This window comes from Marmota flaviventris, chromosome 6 (assembly GCF_047511675.1).
Source record: "Marmota flaviventris isolate mMarFla1 chromosome 6, mMarFla1.hap1, whole genome shotgun sequence".
NCBI classification, from domain to species: Eukaryota; Metazoa; Chordata; class Mammalia; order Rodentia; family Sciuridae; genus Marmota; species Marmota flaviventris.
The window spans coordinates 31,827,760-31,850,654 of NC_092503.1; the positions used below are offsets into that span (position 1 = coordinate 31,827,760).

The window sequence follows — 22,895 nt, forward strand, 5'->3', positions numbered from 1 at the left end:
GGGGTCTTGTGAAGGATCCCAGAGAGCAGGAGTGGTGGGCCAAGAAGTGAATGCTTCTTGAACCAATAAGGCAAAGTGGAATTATTGAGCTTGGCTGGAGGGTGGAGTGATGTGTTGTAGAGATGTTAGTGACAGGTAAGCAGAGCCTGGATTTCAGTCTCACATATCAGGATAGGGTAAGTGAGAGTAGATGCAGGGGTTGTTGTGGAGGTAGAAATTGAAAGACTTCTCAACTCATTTGATGTTGGGGGTTAAGTCTTTAATAAAAACCCTAAGGAAGTGATGGTTCCCACAGGGAAGGAGGTGATGATTTCCTTGTTTGGAACTATGATCATAACTTGGTTTATCAGATCTTGTTTAGATCTCTCCTTTCATCTGCCAAGAAAAGAGTTTGGCCACATTTCTGAAACTGGAAACTTTCCCTTTGCAGATTGGGAATTATGAAAGATAGACTGAGTGTGACTTTCATCTGATTGGAAAAAAATATAGAATAAATCATTTATGCTTATATGTTTCCTTCCTGAGTACAGCCATTTTTAATATCATTTCTGTGGCTATAGACCTCAGAATATTCAAACTCTGACAAAAAATATTGCAAGTTATTTTAGACTTAATTTTAAGGAGACAGTTGACATGTTTAGGACTAAAAAACAAAACAAAAAAACTTAAGTTTGTCCTTGAGACTCACCTTGATCCCTGAGTTTTGTGATTTAATTTACCATTTGAGGACCTGGTAGAAACACAGAAATGTCCGGATCAAATAGGGGCAAAGACAAATAGCAAAGTAAACATGACAAAATATTATTTAATTCTGGGTGGTGCTTACATGAAGAATGTTATATTATTTTCTCTATGTATGAATTTTTCACATCAAATGCAAACAAACAACCCCCAAGATTAATAAGACATTTGTCTTGCATTCAAGAAACCTATACGCATGGGAGAAGCTTTATTTATTGAAATAGCAGGAAGGCATTGGAGCCTTAAGGGCTTTCAAAAGGTAAACTGTGGACCTGTTTACTAAGAAAAACAAAGGTCTGGTAGAGTGGGAGTCAGCCACCATCAGTGAAGACTTACCCACAGATTTGAAGACTGATGTTGAACTCAGCTGTAGTCTGAGACACATTTCTTTTGTTACTTTCTCATTTTTATGGAATCATCCTACATAAAAGTAGCTTTTTTTTTAAAGGAGTCATCATGTTTAAACACAAAGAATAAGAGAAAACAAAAGAGCCATAACAATAAAAATCATCCCTTGCTATACATTTATTTGCCTAACTTTTTTGAAGTATATTTCTTAGTGGCAGTAATGGTAAAGCACAAATTTATAAAACAGGTCAAACAGTCTCTTCCTGCCTTCTTTTTTCCTCCTCCATTTTCTCCCTCATCCGCCATCCCCCCTGCCCCGATTTTTCTCTTTTCTTTCTGTTCTTAAAATTATTTCTTTTGCAATCAGAGAGTCATACTCCCTAAAATAAACCAAGTAATTTCTTGCAACTGTACTATAATACTAAAGTATTTTAATGTTAAATTATTTTAAGCCCTATTCTAATTCCTCTTTTGACCACAGCTCCTTCCCCTCCATCTCCACTGTAGCCTATATAAATAAGAAAGGTAGGCAAAGAAAAGACTCTCTGAGACTGGGATTAGGCCAGTGAACTCTGGGTGCAAACTCAAGCCTGCTACCTGCTTAACTGTGCCTCAATTTTGTTTTGTTTTGTTTTTTTGTTTACAATATTAATACCCGTCTCAGACGTGTATGAGGATAAAGTGAAATTAAATGTGATGATGTGTTAAATTTTTAATGTCCTTGGTACCTATAGATCCAGACAATAGCTATATTGATATCATAGCACCTATATTTGGGGGGGGGTGGCCTCATAGTTTTACCGAACTCTAGAACTTAAGTCCCTGGACTATTGCACCATGCCCATCTTTGGATCTTCAACCCCTGGCATAGTTTCTGAGAGTTCGTAGTAAATGTTTGTCAAATAAATGACTCAAATTTAGACTTGAATCAGGATGGTGAGTTGTAACAATGTTCAAAAGATCTATTTTATCCCTAGGATAAATGAACTTCAAATGAGTGACACTGTATTATATACCTAATTAACTTAAGGGCTGAACAGAACAATTCTGCTATGCTACTTACAGACATACCATAAAAGAGGCCAAAATTCAATGAAGCAAACTATAATTCAAAGACCTGGATAATTACCAGTTTTAAAGCAACTTTACTTAATATCTTAGAGGAAAACACTTAGCATCAGTTTCTCCTACTTTCATTACTGAATAAAGTAAAATTTATTTTGCAGGCATTTAAAAGAGCAATAAATTCTGGGCCTTTGGATAAAAGCCAACATAAAATTCTTCATGAGGCAATATTATTAATTTGTGTTGTCTACCAGTAGATCTAATCTTTAGACAACGCCTGAAGGAATAAAACAAAGTCTTTGCTGTTATTTCCCTCCTCCTAGAAGAAAAAAAAAAGATGCCTTATTTATTAAATTTCTCCAGGAAACAAAACCCTTAAATTATGATGAATATGTGCTAAAATGATATACTTTATTTTAACCTGCCAAAATTATTATGATAAATTATATATAAACACAGGTACTAGGAGTTTCAGGATGTGAAAACAGTTTTTGTAAAGAAAGTTATTTTTAAAACATGCAGAATTAAATTGTCATGTTTTAAATTAAAAAAAATAGTAGGTTTATTGGGCTAAATGAAAAACTAAGTTTTTTTGCTTTTCTTTTTTTTCCTAATTTGGGGCTATGGTATTTTATCCTTAAAATCATCTGTTGGTAACTAAGTTCTATCCTTTCATGGATAGAATTATTAGGCCTTGAAGTCATAAAAATAAAATAAAATAAATATACCCTCCCCCCAACAACAACAACACAACAAGAAACATCCCAGTAACTATAACTTCAAAGGAGACCAGAAAGCAGGAAGCAATCCAGGGAAATGGAAAATGTTTGATGCAGAACCAAAGCAAGATCTTGGTGCCTGCTGGGATCCTCCCATCAAGAGCTGTGACTGGTCAGGGGGAAGCCACAGGAGCTGGCCTCTATCATTTGGGCTGGGAAGCCTTGACAGTGGACTTGGGCAAGAAAACTCTTAGTTATTTTAAGGACCTAAAACCACAGCAATTATACTCGGGTTTCAGAGAAAATATATGTTCCAGAAACCTAACTTCAAATCCATCATAATTAATTAATACTCTAAATACTTATTATAATTTAGAAAATTATAAGAGAAGTTTTGTTTCATTGACTCAATATTAGGGGAGTTTAAAATTTTCAATTTTTAACTGATTTATAAAAATGTAAACATTATACATGTGATGATTCAAAACATGTAAACCAGTTGGACCTACCTCCTAAAAAAATTTATGTTTCTTTTATAGTGGGAACATTCCAAATCCTTTCTTCTAGCTTTTTGAAATATGCAGAACATTATCATTGTCTGTGGTCACTTTATTATGCAATAGCACACCAGAACTTCTTGCTGCTATCTGACTATAACTTAGTATGGGAAGAGGTTGATCAATGGGAATAAAGGTATTTGGAGACTTGAATGTAATTACATATGTTATTGCCTATGATAAATGTAATACAAATGTAATTTTCAAGGAACTGACAAAAAAGATATGAATAGGAAATAAGAGAATGAACATTTTGTGAATGCTTTGTATATTCCCTGGATGGGATATTCCAGTATCTGAGACAATTCTCATGATCATCTGTGAGGTAGGGAATGAAGACCCATACGGTTAAGACTACACTTCATTTAGTAAGTGATGGAAACAGAATTTTAAAAAATATAATGTACAATTATTATTTTTTACTGTAAAATATTCAAATGCAGAAGGTTGTAAAGTGGAAAGCAAAATGCCCCAACTTCTCCCACTCAAATTTGACTTCTAATAAAACACTATTAATGTTTTCTTAATGATATTTTCTCTATCTGTGAAATCATATACCTTTAGGTCTGTTTTGATTTAGACTTCTTGCTCAGTACATATATGTGTGTGTGTATGTGTAAATGTATATATATACATATATATAATAAAAAACAAAAATGTATGTATATATAATAATAATAAAAACAAAAGAAAACATTGTTAGAAAAATAATATATATATATATATATATATATATATATATATATATATATATAATTTTTTGTTTTTATTTTTAGACCCTGTAGGATATATAGATACTAGATATTTTGACACATTTTAAAATTAACAGTGCCTGTTGAAAAATATCCCACCTCAGTATGTATAGAAGTATTTTATTTCTATGACTGTATAGTATCCCACTATCTGAATTTAATATAATTTTATCAACAACATTAAATCATTTCCAGCTGTCTGCCATTACATTCTCCCTGGCCAGCATTGCTTACTAACAGACTTAAAATGTTGCCTACCTGACAGGTGAGTATGTCACTGCTGTTTCCTCTCTTTTGTGAACTTTTTGTTCATGTATTTTGCTCATTTTGACTAATGTGTTTTTGGATTTATAATTTTTTTTTTTTATATTAAGGGAATGGGCCCTGCATTTGACAAAAACGTTGCAAATACTTCTCCATTGTTTTGGCAATGCAATGGTTGTTTATCTTTGCTTAGCTGAGTGCTGTTTCTGATCTTTCTTCTGTTACCTTTAGTTCACTTCTCCAGTGTAGGAGGATGAGTCACATAAAAATTGGATGCACATATGTTTCATTGCATAGTTCTGTCCCTGCCATTCTGTGATGGAGTTGATGTTCCTCATTTTGGCAGTCCTCATCCTCCATAACACATGTTGGTCCATGTGTGTATGTCCTATGTTGGACTGGCAAAAATCCAATGTACTATCACCTTTGACATATTGCTGTATTGAAAAGAGTGTATTAACCAAAATAATAAAAACAAAAGACAACATTGTTAGAAAAGCTTTCAGAATCATTCTACAGTATGAAGCAGCAAAATTATGTCATTATATATGAACTATATGCTCATTTGACTCTATGAATTGCCAGAATTAAATTCAGGTTAACCTAAAAACCAATTCAGTGTATTATTTCAAAACCCCTCACACATTTGTAAACAACAGCAGGTCAAAGAATAACTAGCAAGATCTTGTCTTCATGCCGTTTTAATTTATACACACACAAATAAATAATAAAAGCCTTGAAAAAGTGTTTTCCATGTAATGGGTTGGTATCAAATGGTAAAACGAGTTGATTTTCTATGGAAAAAAAGTCATGTATGGAATAATTGTATTCAATAAAAACATATTATAGATGTGCTAAGTTGTCCAGAACTCAGAACAGTTTTCAACTAATGATCACTAAAAATGCTATGCTATTTTTTTTCCTGTAATTTTTATAACAGATTAAAAGCTGACTTGTATTTCCATGTTATAAATAAATATAAATAAATATAATAAATATAAATAAATATAATAAATATAAATAAATATAAATATAAATATCTAATTGACTTAAAATTAATTTCCGTGTTAATATAGAGCCAAAAGCTACTTGACGGTTCATGAGTAACCTGTTAAAATTCAAAGAAATATATATATATATATATATATATATATATACACACACACATACATACCAATCATGTTGTGTTAGAAAGTTTCTTTGAAGTCATTTTGTTTGTTATATTCCTGAGGTGTTTGGCCAAAGGACCTAATTAGTTCACATTCAGTAAATGGTGTCTCTCAAGGAAACTTCCATATTCATCATGTAAAACAGCTTTAATTCAAGACTCAGTAAGCAGTAGAGAAAGACATTTGTGTATAATAGAGGGGGTGATTTTTTTCTCCCATCTAGCTCTTCCAGGGAATTTACTAAAGTATTGTTGTTATTAACTTACCCAGATCCGGTTAAGAATGGTAAATAAAAAGGAGAATTAAACTATAAGCATTTTATGTGACAGTGATCCTAAGAGAAGAGAAAAGACAATTTCAGGTAACCTGTGAATGGTGCACATATGTGTCAATGAATTCATGATATATATTTGAGTTTGTTCATTAAGACTTTTGGCAAAAAATAACAGAAACCCAAGTTGAAGTACCTTAAGAAAAAGAATTGATTTAGTAATTAACAGGAAGGTTGAATAAGTAAACCACAGAACGGCAGAGATATAGCTGGTTTCAAAACCAATTTAAAGTTGGTGTTCAAACCTTGGCTAAGACTGTCCTAACTGCCTCTAGTACTTTTCTGTGTGCTGACTCTCTCTCATCTCCCTGCACACTTCCATGTGCTGGGAAATATCAGGGACTTTGGACTTGCTGGGCCTTGGGACTTGCTGAACCTCACAATATCCAGCTTCTAGAAGATTCCTTTTTATAGTTTGAAAAATAAAAATATTTATTTTTATAGTTTGAAAAATTCCCAAGGCAAGACTAGGAGGTTGATATCTATCCCTAAACTGGTCAACTGTGCCTGGCGGCAAGGTCAGGTATGAAGATGGCAGTTCCCCTGAGAATTCCGATTGCAGTAAGGGGTGAACTATTCCCAGAGTTCCCTCTTCCTCAGTTCTTCCTCTTTCTTCATCCCTTTTCTTCATCTGTATCTGACATGACCTCTTCTTGCAGTCACCTTCTGGGATTTAGTTGCCAGTCCGTTCATGCTCCAGAGCTGTGAGAGGATGAATTTCTGAGACACCTTGACACTACATCAGCAAATTGGGCTTTGCTTTGATCCTTGATTTTTCTCAGAGTGGAGTATCTTTGGGTGAAGATCCTATTCCTTTGTTCAGTTTAGTTACCTTTCATTACTGAGAAGTATTGTTAGATTGAAGAGCCCCCCACCCAGTGGTCATGAGGGTAAAGCATGCATCACCACAGCCACATGCGGGATCACAAGGGGATCTACCTATGTTGCTAGCTCTGGCTGGAATGTTATCATAGGCAGAACCACTTCATGAGCCAGCTAACCTTTGGATGCCCTTTGTCAGAGATAATTTATGGGATTTTATGTGGACAGCAACCTGGGCCTCAGGTGGGTATGTAAAGCAGAGTGCCAGGAACAAGAACAGGCAAGAAGAAGAGTGATAGGGATTTACAGAATTTCCAGCTCATTACAGATTCCACCCATTACCTCTTCCTTTTGTTTTAATTTTTAATTTATTGAGCTCTGCTTAAAGTTGTCTTTGCAGAACTGTTTCATTCTTCCATGCATGTTTCAACAAGCAAGAAGCCACATCTTAAATTGATAGACTTGGAAGAATGAGCTTAGTTAGGGAAATTGCTCAAAAGAGCTGCAGTTACCTCCCTGTGTCTCTCTAATAGAGCTTAGTGTACTTGGATAGGACAAGAAAGGCATTTCTTTCTCTTTTTACTCCCAAATTAAAAACTGAAGCAGGACATACATATATTTAACTACAGAGAAAGACATTATTTAACCTCAATCATGAAGGGAAACGTATATCTGTGACAATATGTGTCACAATAATTACAGGAACAATCCTAAGCTAGGTCTAAATGTACAAATCTGCAAGTCCTTAGTTCATGATTTAAAATTGGGGATGGGGGCCAGATCAGTTTCCTAAGATATCCATGATGAATGGACAGCTTCAAACAGCAGAACTTGATCCTCTTAATGGAGGTCTGAAATCAAGGGATGGGAAGAGCCAGTATCCCTTCCACAACTGTGGGGAGAACTTTTCCTTCATTGGCCTTCCGCTGTCTTCTCTCTGTGTGTGTCTGTGGCCAAATCTCCCTTTCCTTTCCCTTATAAAGACACCAGTCCTTGGGTGTAGAGCCCATCCTTATCCAGTATGACCTCATCTGAATCTATTACATCCGCAGAGACCCTATCTCCAAATAAAGTCATATTCTCAGGTTCCAAGTGAACATAAATTTTTTAGAATTTTTTATTTGTTCTTTTTAGTTGCACATGACAATAGCATCTATTTGGACATATTATACATACACAGAGTTCAACTTCCCATTCTTATGGTTGTATATGATGTGGAGTTACACTGGTTGTCTGTCTATATATGAACATAGGAAAGTTGTGTCCAGTTCATTCTACTATCTTTCCTATTCCCATCACCCCTCCCTTTTCTTCATTCCCCTTTGTCTAATCCAATGAAATTCTGTTCTGACCTCCCTCCCCTGCTTATTGTGTGTTAACATCCACATGTCAGAGAGAACAATGGGCCTTTGATTTGGGGGGACTGGTTATTTCACTTAGCAAGATAGTCTCCAGTTCCATCTATTTACCAGCAAATGGCATATTTTTATTCTTCTTTATGGCTGAGCAATATTCCATTGTGCATATATACCACCTTTTTTTATCCATTCATCTGTTGGAAGGCACCTAGGTTGGTTCCATAGCTCAGCTATTGTGAATTGAGCTCCTATAAACATTGATGTGGCTGCTTCACTGTAGCTTATGCTGATTTTATGTCCTTTGTTTTAATGCTGAGGAATGGGATAACTGGATCAAATGGTGGTTTCATTCCAAGTTTTCTGAAAAATCTCCATACTGCTTTCCAAAGTGGTTGCACCAATTTGCAATCCTACCAGAAATGTACGAGTGTACCTTTTTTCCCACATCCTTGCCAACATTTATTGGTACTTGTATTCTTGATTGCCATTATGACTGGAGTGAAATGAAATCTCAGAGTAGTTTTAATTTTCATTTCTCTAATTGCTAGAGATTTTGAACTTTTTTTTAATATATTTGTTAACTGATCGTATTTCTTCTTTTGTGAAGTGTCTGTTCATTTCCTTTATCCATTTATTTTTGGGGTTATTTGGTTTTTTGGTGTTAAACTTTTTTGACCAAGTGAACACAAATTTTGAGGAAATGCTGTTCATCAATAAGTAGAATTAGGTAAAAAAAAAAATGTGTTTCTTTCAGCAGGTGCTAATGTTTAGGTAAGTGGCTGTTGGAGGACTGCATATGGATTTGTAAGTTTGTTGATTCTCAGCTACTTTCAAAAATAAGTCCTTTCAGAACCAAATCTGCTTTCTCAGTCAGTGCTGGTGGTAGGGGACAAGCAAAGAGGCACAGTTTTGTCAAGGACACCCTTCCTTCAAAGACAGAAGGATGATGTTTCCCCTAAGATTTTCCTACCTCGTGTTCTGAAATGGTTTGTTGGCTTTAAGTACTATGGAATTTTGCAACACTTAATTTTTTTTTTTTGTCTTAACCCACTTCTCAGTCACTTGATTCTTGTTTTTCCATGTCTCAACCCACTCTGTGAGGCTCCACCAAGTACAGATTCTTTGAATCATTTTTGTTCCTTCATTCATTTAAAGATGAATATATAGAATGGGTTGATGGGGACTGGGATGGGGATGCTCATTGGCATGCATGCCTACCACTTACAACACCTTGAGTTCAATCTCCAATACACACACACACACACACACACACACACACATCCTAGAATGGATTGCTGCACTTAAGATTTTGCAATTATATTGTGTCCTTGGTACCAAGTTGCATCCACATCTGCCCTCATGCAACTACATAGCTACAGAATGGGAAGAAATTCCCTCTGTCTCATCCAAATAATTAATTAATTTACGAAGTGCAGAGTAGGAAGTGTGCATAGGCTGGGAAACGTTCAGAATAGCCACTTCAGGGGACAGGACAGAATTCAGAACAAAATAAAGATTGATGTACCAAGGCAAAAGTATGAGTTATAAAATTTGAGGTCTCATAAGAATGGTTATAAAAGTGTATCTTCACCTTTTGACTTTCTGAGTCTGGCTTATTTCTTCAGCATGATGTTCTCTGGTTCCATTTAATTTCCTGTAAATGACATAATGCCACTTTTCATGACAGAGTAAAACATCATGGTGTATATATACACCACATTTTCTTTATCCACTCATCTGCTGACGGACACGTAGGCAGAATGTAAATGTTCATGTTTTCTCTCATACATGGAAGACAGACAGGAAAAGTGGAGAAAATGTAGCTCATAAAAATAGAGGGGAGACCAGTAATAATAGAGAGTGGGGACTAGCGGGAGAGAGGAAGAGAAAGGAAAAAGGAGACATAGGGAAATGAAGTAGATCAAATTTTGCTATGGTATAAATATGTCACAACAAAGCCTATTATTGTAATTCACGGAGGAAAACCTTTTGAATAAGTATTGAGAACAAAGCATTTATTGACTCTGGTTAATCAGGCAGCCAAAGTATTTTTTAAATGCTTTTCCCTGGTTTAACATATATCTATATGTTCATATATATGAACTAAGTGTGTATATTTTTACTAAGTGTGTATATATTTACATACACACACTCACTTAGTAAAGAGGACCATAGACATAATTATCCAATTAATTAAAATTAAAAGGTTTTTTGTTTGATGCAAAAAAAAAAAAAAAAGGAAAGAAAAGAAAGTGTATCCTCAGCGTTCTAAGTAGAGACTCAGAAGGGCAGATTGCAGGATTGAGCCACAGCTGGCAGTGTGCCAATGAGGCATAAGGGATCTGTGGGCGAGGCACACAGGTGGCCTCCCGGGAGAAGATGGTGGGTTGAGTGACTGGAAAGATGTGAACAAGCTGAAAGATCAGGAACGAGGGTCAGAAAGAATTTAAGGGGAGGGAAAACATGGCCGGTTCAAGGGTATGAGGGTTAGATTTAGTCGCTCGTATGAGATGCCAGGAAAGTACTGGAGTTGAAGAAACTGGAAGGAAACTTAGGGACCCTACCTCATTGATGCTGGCTTCATGTTCAGTTCAGTGAATAGTTACTACAGATGCCCTGTGCTGCAGGGGCTGTCTTGTGCCTATTTGACCTGCATAGAGATGGTAAGAGATAATGGGGTCAGGAAAATCAGTATAAATAGGAGCTCTTGACTCTCCAGGTTCAGTTTTACGGTCAGTGTTAATTTCCTCCTTGATCTTTCCCTGTTTTGGCAGCTTTATGGTATTGTTTCTTTCTTTTCTGTTTTACTGCTAAGACCTCACAAGTGTATCCCAAAGCTCTGTGCTGAATTGACAAAGTCTTTTAAAAAGTCCTTCAGGTTGAAGTCTTCCCCTCTCTTTCTCCTCTGTGTTTTGGTTCCAAGGCTGTTCTTCTGCCATGCACCTTGGCTCACAGATCACCCAGAAGGGCCAGGCCATCCTTGCTTATCAAGACAGCCTTTCTTTTTCTTTGTCTCAGCTCTCAAACCCTCTCAATGTTGCCAAGGACTTGTTCCTTCCAAGCCTTTTTATCTTCTTCCACCGTCAGCACCCAGGTTCACAGAAAGTTTCTTTGTTCTTTTATAAGTAGTTCTTTTCTCAAGAAATCCTCATTTTTTTTTTTTCAGGTGGTACCCTCATCCAGAAGTCAGATTAGACTTGAATTCTCCTTGAAGATCTTACCAGGTTTCAAACAGAGGCCTTGGTGTCTGCTCTCTTTAGGGAAGAGCACAATGACAAGCTATGGGAAGGGGGTGGCACAGAGACCAGCAGACGCTCAGCATACTGCTATTACACTGGTGATGGTTCTTTGATGGAAGGGTTGTGTGGTGGTTCTTGCTAGTGGTTCGAAGGGGAACCTCTTGGCCTTAACTAGTAGTAGCATCACTTCCACTGATGATAGATGTTGCCTGCTAGCCTGCTTTATTGAAGGTGTTCATCCTCCCTCCCACTGGCAGCAACTTCTGGGGTCCTTGGTGCCCCTCCAACACATCTTCTGCAATTATGCACTGCAATAAAAGAGATTGTGCTATCAGAGCAGCCTAGTTTCAAATCACAATGTGGTACTATGGTTTGTTGCCTGATCTCTCTGAGTCTCAGTGTTCACATCAGTAAGAAAAGAAAGCTAATAACATTTTAGCTTATAGATATGTTATAAATATTAAGTGAAATATATGGAATAACTACTGTGGTATCTGGCGAAATAGTAGGTATGAAATAAAAGAATGTATTGGTAGCCTGGGAACTTGGTGTTAGTTTCAATTGTTCTTATAACAACAGCAACAACAAAAACACTTTCTCTTAAAATATTTTTTAACAGTTTATTTGAAGTTCCATACCCGCCAGCATCATCACCCACACTCTTAGCTCCTGTCACCATGCCTCAACAAAGGCTTCTAGTTCCCTGAGGCTGACTTGACAGCAGCCAACTCTCTAGTACCTGATTGGCTCCTTTGCAGGGCCTTCCTTGTAGAGATCAGTACAACCTTCAAGTTCTCCTAAACTTATAAGGCATTTAGCAAAAATCTTACATGTCTGAGTATTTTGCTGTTGATGTATTATCAATGCCCTGTCTCCTTTGGAGTACTGAGGTACCCAAATAAGTCCAGTCTCACAAAACAACTCAATCTAGATATGGAAGCTATATTCTAATAGAAATTCTGGGTTACACTTCTGTGCAATCATTGTTTATTTTGCAACTGTGCTTGCACAATAACTGTCATTTTCAAGCAAAATAGAAAATCATTTCTGGCTTCAGGGCTCATGATCTTTTACAGACAAGACAAGTACAAACAAAACCATGTGAAATGTTATTTCCATGAATATGATGTAAAAAAAAGTATGGGTGAGTTTATGGGTGATTCATCATGTCACACAAAACAAAACAGAATTTAAAAACCTGAATTCTTTTGCTGCTTGTTTCAGACCTCTACCCACTACATACCATTTCCCTTTTGGCTGCTCAGATTTTCTTACAGAAAAGAGAAAAGCTATGGAAAAATATTTTTAAAAATGCAAAACTCTCAGATTAAATGGTTAAAAACACTTCATCTAAATATGCAAATCTAAAATTGAGATCAGGCAAAGGTTTGAAAATTCAATGTCTGCACTTGACTGATTAGAGCAAATGACACAAATTTTGATGAGCTCTAAGACAGCCAAACTGTTGGAAATCTAGGAGCACACCAGGGCTTCTTGATTGACAGAACCCTTTAGCTAATGGTTACACTTCCAGCCTGGCAAGGCAAAGAACCAAGCCAACTTCCTTGCCCATTTTATTTTAACCCGTTTCCAGTTTCCCCCTCTCAAATCACGCATTGTCCCAGCAGCACATCGTTAACAACATGGTTTTGAGTGTTTTTTTTTTCTCTCCAAACATCTAATAATAAAATTGTTATTAGAATGTTTTATTTATCATTAAAATAAAAATATCCACTTTTGAGCCCTACCTTGTGCCCAGTCCCTTGTATTTATAAAGATGAATGAGACACCATCTGTAATCTCTAGTAGAGATGTGTAAAATAACTTTTTGAGGTGGAGGAGAGTAAGATATGTTTTCTTCTTCTTCTTCTTCTTTTTCCCTTCTATTTGCGGGGGGAAAGGGGGGAAGAGGGAGGAGGAGCAATGTTCAGTGAAGCCTAGAAGAGAGAGTGAGCAAGTTTTGAAACAGCAGCTCTGCAGAATGGGTAAATGGAAACAAAAGTGAATTTAAAACAAAGAGAGCAGATTAGCAAAGTCCTGTCATTCTCAGAGTGAATGGTAACTAATCTTTGTTGTTGCTGTTGTCATCATGATTATCACCATCATCATCATAGTCTCCAGAACAGATTATACTTGAACCACATAATCTTCACCTGACTTGAGAATATCCCTTTGAAGAACAGATAGTCATCCATGCTAGTTTTGTGCTTGTGGTGGGATATCGCAGGGTGTTTTCATCGATAGCATCCCCATCTCCTTTGTGTTTGTGTAGGTGGAGCCAGTGATACAGCGGGGCCATGAGAACCTGGTCCACCACATCCTGCTCTATCAGTGCAGCAGCAGCTTCAATGACAGTGTCCTGGACTATGGCCACGAGTGCTACCACCCCAACATGCCCGATGCCTTCCTCACCTGCGAGACTGTGATTTTTGCCTGGGCCATTGGTGGAGAGGTGGGGCTGATAATTACTGAGTTATAACACAATCATCATGTTTCCCTCTCACATAATAGAGTGCTAATAGTTATAAGTAAAGCTTTTCATACTATTTTTTGATATGAGAGTGGAGTATTTTTATTTTCAAAGGAAAGGATTCTTTCCTTAAGTCATTTTATTTGATCAATGATTGACTAATCTTGTTCTAAAAGGTTGAAATATCTTTGAGAATGTTTGGTTTATGAATGGAGAATAGCTCTCAGGGACTTTCAAAGGACACTGACTCATGGATTTTTCCATGTTTAGGGTTTTTCCTATCCACCTCATGTTGGATTATCCCTTGGCACTCCATTAGATCCTCACTATGTGCTTCTAGAAGTCCACTATGATAACCCGACACATAAGAAAGGTGAGTTCATTCTTCATATATTTTACCTATGAGTTTAAGAAAGTTTTATAACTTGTCTTTAACAGAAGTGAAGCAAAATAGCAACCAATATTAGAAAGAATGAACCTAAACGTTTTTCATCCAAACTAGGATCATTTTTGGAGTGAAAGGGGTTACTATCCATAATTACCCTGGGACAATAGTCATTAACCAGCACAAACCAGGCAAATGGGTATGTGTGGTCATTCCAATACCTATTAGGAAGTTCAGTAATAACCTTTTTTCCCTCTGTAATAAATTAGTTCCAAATATATGATGCTCATAAAACATTTTCTGTTTAACTATCCATATGGAAAAGCTTCCGTCCATCATATTAAAAATATTAAGCATTCTGTTATGTGGCAGGCAAGTCAAATATATTCAAGAACTATGTAGTGCAACTATGTCATGTGGTAGAGAGATAAGTGTAAAGACATGCATTTGATTTCTGATTTACTTATGTAATATTCCAAAACTAAAAAAATGATAAGTTCAATGTGAAACTGTCAATAGAAGCAACCTCTAGTAATTATTTTACTTTGATTTATGCCATTATTCCAAATACTGAGTACCAATATGCTATGAATTTGAGTTGAAGGATATCATATGAGTGAAAAACTCAGTGTCCCCACCCACATAGAAATTAGAGTTCAGTTGGAAAGAGCAATAATCAGATACTCATAGAAATTAATGTAAAATTAAACATATGTCATTTGATCCAAAAGGGTGGTAACTGGCACTCCAAGAGATTTAACTTGGTGGCCTGATCTAGCCAGGAGTATGTGGTGGGTGGTCTACAAAGTCTTCCTGGAATAAGAAACTTCTTAAGGCTGTAGGTACAAACTCAGTATTGTGAAGGAAGTCAATTAATTTCAAAGTTAGTGGAACAGATTTATAATTCTCCCTGCTCATAATAACCAAGGAGTGTGCCTTATTTATTTTTTAATCTTCACACTGCCTAATGTAGTACTTACTGTTCACAGTAGTAAATGTAATAGATGTAATACCAGTGTGTTGATTGAATGACTTAAAAACATAAGAGAATGGTGGCAAACTACAAAGAAAGTTAATCTTTAGTAGTTTATTAGCAGATGGATTCTAGCCTGAGGGATTTGTACCCCTAAGTAAATGATATTGAACTTTATCTCTAAATAATATGAAATAAAACTTTTGGAGGGTTATTCTATGTTCTAATGAATGGCTGTAGTTTCTACTCTCTACATTAGATAACTGTGAAATAAATCAGCTCAGTAACTCAAACATCTCTCCCTAGTTTGCCTGTGAGTTTACCAAGGTTGCAAACAATATGGTGACCCATGTTTTAATTTCTGTTGATGAAGCTGATTGCTGGGGTCCATTAATCTCTTCTTGTATTCCTTAACCTTGTGAGATTTTACAGAAAACGAGTGAATCCATTTCAACTGAATATAGAAACTTTCTTTTTAAGAATCCCAACTCACTTTTAATTATGTGCTTTTGTTCCAGGCTTAATAGATAGTTCTGGGCTAAGGTTATTTCATACAATGGATATAAGGAAATATGATGCTGGGGTGATCGAAGCTGGCCTCTGGGTGAGCCTTTTCCATACCATCCCTCCAGGGATGCCTGAGTTCCGGTCCGAGGGTCACTGTACTCTGGAATGCCTACAGGAGGTACGCAGTGTCCATGTCTGTGAGCTACTGTCTACATATTAAACAATGCTCTTAGCAACTATGGTGTGAAGAATTCCTTGCTTGTTTATTATGGATCTTTTTCTTGTTTGTATCTTGTAAAGCCATGATTGTCATTTCAGCATGACTTTAAACTGCCTTTTTAAATCTTAAAGGCTACAGGAGGAGAATTCAGAAGGCAAGAATAACTGCAAGGTGCTTTCCTTCCTACTCTGACCTCTTTGTTTCATATCAGACACTATGTCATTGCCACAATTTCTTTTGTGTCATTGTCACAAATTTTCCTTTGTTTTCAAAGTCTCTTTTTTCTTTCTCTGCCTTTTATTCACACTTAATTTTTCCATAATTCATTTTAATTTTTTTTCTGCTTTCCAGTTTCCTTTCCTTTCACCAAAGAGCAAGAGTAACTATTGTAGAAATACATATTGTTTAAGGAAAAACATGAATAATACTTATAATCCTTTTTCTTGAAGTATTTGAATATGGATCATAGTCGTTGTGAACTTTAAGATACTGCAGTTGTGGGTAGTATGGGAAATTGGTGAAGTGAAAAAATTATGCTCTTCTGAGCTATCTAGACCAAGATATCAAGATATCTAGATATCTTGATATCTTGATCAAAAGACTCGAACTGCCATGGCAACATTTACTAGCTGTAGAACCAAGGGAATCTCATTCATTCCACTGACCATGCTGGTCTTATCTGGTAAAGTCGGGGGGCATAGAATCCTCTTTTCTAGAGTTCCCATTTTCAGGTTACTGGCATGCTAGAATCGTTTTGCCAGGAGTGTTGACTGCCTCTTTGCTTCCTAAAAGAAGGTAAAGGAAGGATACGTTTAGGTGTGGTATGGTAGGTTCCCTTTCTTGTCTCCTGGCAGATTCGCTTTACAAAGAGAACATTGAGCAATCCAGATTCACAATGCTTGGCAGCTCAACCATTCATTTGAATTGCCTTAGCTTTTCTTCTCAGTTGTCCCTCCAAGTATGTTTCAGGTGCACTGTCTGAACATGCACTTGTTTGGGCTCATCAGTTCTTCCTCGCTGTCCCCCGCAGGCTCTGGAAGCTGAAAAGCCAAGTGGAATCCACGTGTTCGCTGTTCTTCTCCATGCTCACCTGGCTGGCAGAGGCATCAGGCTGCGTCATTTTCGCAAAGGGGAGGAAATGAAATTACTTGCTTATGATGATGACTTTGACTTCAATTTCCAGGAGTTTCAGTATCTAAAGGAAGAACAAACAATCTTACCAGTATGCATGTTTTTGTTCTTTTTCACTGACTCTTTTAAAAGTCATGAGAACATTTATCAGCTGAGATGTAGCAAAGTTTCTACCAGTGAAATGAATTGCTCACCATACCCATAGCCTGAAAGCCACCCACTGTGGATATTGCATAACTCAAAGGGAATGTGTTTGATCTGCTTTCCAAAATCACAACTCATTTTTATTACTATTCTCATGGGAAATTCAAGTTCTTGATTTAAAAATAAAGAAAAACAGAAAACAACAATCAAATAACAACAACAACAGACCCTCAACAATCAGCAAAATCTGATTACTATGCATGAATCGTTTTTTCTTGATTCCCTAGTTAGTGATTCTTTGGGTTGCAATTCTCGTAATGATGAAATTGGATTTTTCTTTATACTATCTTGAAGAATAGGATTTTTTTTGAAGTTTCATTTCAGTAAAAAAATTAAAAATGTAAGGTATTTCTTTCATTTTACAAAGGTATTCAGATGGTTAATTACACTCTGCTGTGCACCTCCGCTTGCAACAACAAATGAGGTTATGGTGGAAGGATAGAAGAAAATCTCACATCTTAAAACAGTGACACCTTTTTATTCCTTTAATTTTATGATGCTTCATTTTCTCAAATATATTATTCCATGGCCCTCAAGCTCAGTAGTCACATCATTTTCTACCCTTGATGCATTCTTAAAAGTCAGATTCTTATACAATTTTTATTAAGTGACTGTAACATTAACATCTTCTCTACATAATACTGGATACAGGGTTTTTAGATGGGGTGAACTGCCAGGCAAAGTCACAGCACAAGAAGTTGTGAAGGAAAAGGTGAAAAGCAGAAAAACTACGAAGAGGAAAAGGGACCTCGATATTTTAAGGATTATCCCTTACATCCAACCAGTTTTATGGTGGTTATCTCAGAACTTCCTAAATGGTTACATGAGTAGGATACTGACCTCTCAGTCCTCTGAGTAGCAGGGCAGGTAAAGCAAATCTAGGGGTTACTGCCCATAGACGGCAGCCTCTGCTTCAATGAACGGTTGTTCCGTGTTCCGTCCACTTTCCTGAATGAGGAGCCATAAATACATTCTGCGTGGGTGTTGTAAGTTCAAAGGTTGGAAATCATGAAAACAATAAATCATTACAAGTTCTGTTGTATGATAAAGTCATGACTACATAAAATGATGTAATGAATAAGTAAGCACAATACTTAGAATCTATGACTAACATTTCGTTAAATATTTAATCTCTACTAAGAACTAAACATGTATATACTTAGTTTCTCAGTAGCTGTGCAAAATCACTCTTCAGTTCCTATATAAATTATCCAGCTAGAATACTGTGGAGTCTGGCCTGATCTTCTCTTGAATCAAACTTCTAGAAGCATCCATTCATACAGCATGTATTGACTGTTGGTCTACAAATGAAACAGCATAAAGCTTCAGCCTGAAAGCTTTTCCTTTTATGTTTTAGGGAGATAACCTAATTACTGAATGTCGCTACAACACCAAGGATAGAGTCGGGATGACTTGGGTAAGAAGGGTTTTATGATAATTAAAGTTCACTTATGAAGCTGAAGAAATAACCTTTGGTCTTTAAAGAACAAATTCAGAAACCATTTCTATTTGAAAAGAAAAGTCTGGAACATCCTAAAGGTGAAATCAGAGGTGATTTAGTTACTAAATAATGACTGATATTATGGTAATAACTGCAGTATAATTTATGGACTCTTTCATGAAAAGCTGTCCTTAGTCTTTTAGCTTCTCCTCACCAAGTATGATAAGACATGGGTCATTAACTGATGACTCCAGTTGGGAATTAGATAAATCTAGACTTCAAAGGGAAGAATGAACCACATGATCTCAGAGCCTGAACCAAAGAGAGATCCGGTCCCAATGGAGTTAGTGAGTAGTTCTGCTGAGCCTTCAAAAAGAGATAATTCATGCCTTGCTCAGTCTCATCCACAAAACACAATAAGACAGAATGCCTCCCACCAGCTCATTTTATGAACTTAGATTTGATATAATTCCAGTAAAAGATAATTTAGAATGTTTTCATGGTTTACAGCTTTTGGTATCCTAATTAAAAAATCTTCACCTAGCCACCTTCTTCTTCACCTTCTCCTATTTTTTTTTTTATTTTTAAAAACTGTTTTTATTTTTAGCTTGTATATGGAAATAGTTGATTCTAAAATCTACTTAAAAGAGCAAAGGATTTGCAATAAGCAAGACTGATAAAAAGAACAAGATGGGAAATAAACTAACTAATTATGAAGGTTATTTTAAAGCTGTAGTAATTAGTACAATGTGGTTTAGATTCAGAGTTAACAGTGGAAAATAATTGGGTTTCCAAAAATAGACCCACAGACAGAGCATTCGGATCAATGGGAAAGGGTGGAATTTTCATTAAAGGATGCTGGCACTATTGAGTATCCATATGACAAAAATAAAATTGGGTCTTCATTTCAAAAAAATACACAAAAATCAATTACAGATAGATTAAATATTTAAATGCAAAGAGCAAAATTTTAAACCATTGGAAGGCTGAGCACAGTGGTACATGCCTGTAATCTCAGCAACCCAGGAGGCTGAGGCAGGAGGATCCCAAGTTCAAGGGCAGCTTCAGCAACTTAGCAAGGCCTCAAGTAACTTGCAATGGGCTGGGGATGTGGCTCAAGCGGTAGCGCGCTCGCCTGGCGTGTGTGCAGCCCTGGTTCGATCCTCAGCACTATATAAAACAAAGATGTTGTGTCTGCCGAAAACTAAAAAAAAAAATAAATAAATATAAAAAAAAAAATTCTCTCTCTCTTAAAAAAAAAAGAAAAAAGAAAAAGAAACTTGGCAAGACCCTGTCTCAACATAAAAATGTAAAAATACTGGTGATAGCTCAGCAGTAAAGTACTCCTGAGTACAATTGCCAGTAGCAACAAACAAACCAACCAACAAAAATTGAAAGAAACATGTTTGAATATATCTAAACTACCTTTGAGTAGTAAAGAATTTTTTAAACAATGAAACTAAAAACAAAAACCATAAATAAAAAACTGATGAATTTAGCTGCCTTGAAGCATTTTGTTACCAAAAGATACTCTTAGGAAAATGAAAAGACAATTTTTATTTTGAAAATAAATATTTTAATACATCGTTTTAACAAAGTATTAATATATAGCATATAAAAGAAATTCCATAAATCACTAACAGAAGACAAGCATATAATAGAACAGAGAGAAAGACAAAAAAATTCACAGAAATTAAAACATGAGTAAATAATTCATATAGGAATATATATTAAATTTTCTTTGAATATAGGGTTATGCCTATGTAAACAGGAATGGGGTATTTTAAACCCACCATATTGGCAACATTTAAAGTTGTATTTCTAGTGTGTCAAAACTGCAATACTCATTCACAGTTAATGGGAGTATAAGTTTGTAAAATAACTGAGGAGAAACATAACATAAAAAAATATATAACCTAGTAAAGTTGGAGCTTTGCATATGCTCTGCCTAGTTCTGTTTCTATGCATATTTACCCTTGGGGTAACATTGGCAGAATGTATTCCAAGAAAGAAATATGTACAATATTCATAGTAACATTTAATAATACAGGAACAAAAAAAGAGGTACATCTCAAATACCCATCAAAAGCAGAATAAATAAATACATTATTACATATTCCATATAACAAAATAGCATATTGTTATGAAAATCAGTTAAATAAAACTACACATGTTAACATGAATCTATCTGAAGAACACAGTATTGATTGAAAGAGCAGGTTTGCACAGGATACATGTAATGTGAAATGTATGTAAAAGCTCAAGAACATACAACATTGAACCATAGATTGTGTGGGGATACACACTTTAATAAATTGAATATTATGTGTAATGAAAAGCTGTAGAAACATAATATGTTTTGGAATTGGAAGATACTTTTGCACAATGTTGGAGTCTTTTGTGTTATGTGTCTCAAACTTGGTGGAATGTATATTTTGCTAATTAAAATATCTCCATTTCAGGGAGGTCTGAGCACTAGGAGTGAAATGTGTCTCTCATACCTTCTTTATTACCCAAGAATTAATCTTACCCGATGTGCAAGTATTCCAGACATCATGGAACAACTTCAGTTCATCGGTGTTAAGGAGATCTACAGACCAGTCACGTAAGTGGTAGATGGATGTCATGTGGGTCATGTACTTCAGAGAAGGGTGGTCTTTATTCTTACATTGCAATCATTACCTGTTATGGAATGGAATTATTTCATGTACTGTTCTATTTGATTTCTTGTAAGTGGGGAGATCAGATAAACTTCTTGATTGCTGCATTGAGGATCTCCTGAACCACCCTCAGGTTCAGTGACTTTCTAGGAGGACCTAAAGGACTCAGCATATAGTTGTACTCATGGACAGTGTTCATTACAGTGGAAGGATACAAAGAAAAATGAACAAAGTGGAGGGTACATGGGCAAAGTTCAGAGCAAACCAGGTGCAAATTTCCAAGAGGACTCTCCAGTAGAATTGCAAATTGCATCACAGAGAAATACTGAAAGGAAGAAAGGAGAGAAGCTCAATGAATGTTTTTAGGGGAGGCAGATATGGAGAATGCTGCTTAGGATATATTAAAGTTGATGTTAAAAAAGCATTCTGTCTGTTCTTGGAATATCAGTAAGAAGAATTGGAATAGTGGTAGAAATTTTGGCATGATACGTTTTTATATAAGAAAGAATTTTCTAATAATTAGGACTTTTCAAAATAAAAGGGACTGATCTAATTAGACAAAAGTATACACAAAGATTTTCAGAGAGTGTATTTAAGAACAATAAAAAACAGGTAAAATGAGGATATGGTGAAATGCAGATGGTTAAGGGAAATATAAATATGGTATCATTTTTTTCCTCAAATTATCAATTGAGGGCATTCTTTTTAAATTAATCATTCATAGATATGTTTTACTGTTTCTATCCAAACAACCCCATGACCACCAGAACAGAAGAGTTTGTCTACATTATAAGTACATACTTATGTAAATTGCTTTGTAATTTTCTAAGTGTTTTCACATGCATTGTTTTATTTAATTTATTTTTACACAATTCTAGTAGGTAGAAAGGACATTCAATCTGAGTTTTATAGAGGAAGAAATAAAAACTAAGAGAGTATGGAACTGTTCAACATCATGTAATACTGTAAGAAATGGGAAAGTTAGGGTTCATACTCTGGTCTCTTCTTCATATCCATATCCATATATATAATAATTTTGTAATCAGGACATTTCAAAATGAGAATAATGTATTTAGTCAAAATCATACACATAATAACTTAAATATTAATAGAGATCAAAGTAGCACATGAAGTGCAATTCTAAAAATACTAGGTTATAATCTTGTTTTTAAAATATTTGTGTTTTTGTTTGTCTTATGGTGCCAGGGATCAAATCCAGGGCTAGAGTATGGTAGGAAAATGATTTATCACTGAACTACAACCCCAGGCCCCAAATATTGATATCATATTGTCCTTTACTTAAAGGATTTTCTTTCTTTTTTTAATTTTTTTTTTTAGTTGTCAATGGACCTTTATTATCTTTATTTATATGCAGTGCTGAGAATCAAACCCAGGGCCTCACACATGCTATGCAAGCACTCCATACCACTGAGCCACAACACCAGCCCCAAGAATTTTCTTTGTTTAGAATGCTTTTTTGCATATTAAATAGGAGCTTTTCCTAATCATGGGTTTATTGGAGAGAAAGTTGAAAAGGAT

At 35.7% G+C, this 22,895-nt stretch overlaps 1 protein-coding gene across 1 annotated transcript in view; it reads left to right on the forward strand.

Annotated features, from left to right (window-relative positions):
* Moxd1 (monooxygenase DBH like 1) overlaps positions 1-22,895 on the forward strand; it is a 73,919-nt gene that overhangs the window by 39,794 nt on the left and 11,230 nt on the right. The window contains exons 5-10 of the mRNA XM_027938529.2: positions 13,638-13,817; positions 14,106-14,208; positions 15,712-15,878; positions 16,951-17,142; positions 18,613-18,672; positions 21,159-21,301. Coding sequence (XP_027794330.2) covers positions 13,638-13,817; positions 14,106-14,208; positions 15,712-15,878; positions 16,951-17,142; positions 18,613-18,672; positions 21,159-21,301 — 845 coding nt within the window. The remainder of the gene's footprint in view (positions 1-13,637; positions 13,818-14,105; positions 14,209-15,711; positions 15,879-16,950; positions 17,143-18,612; positions 18,673-21,158; positions 21,302-22,895) is intronic.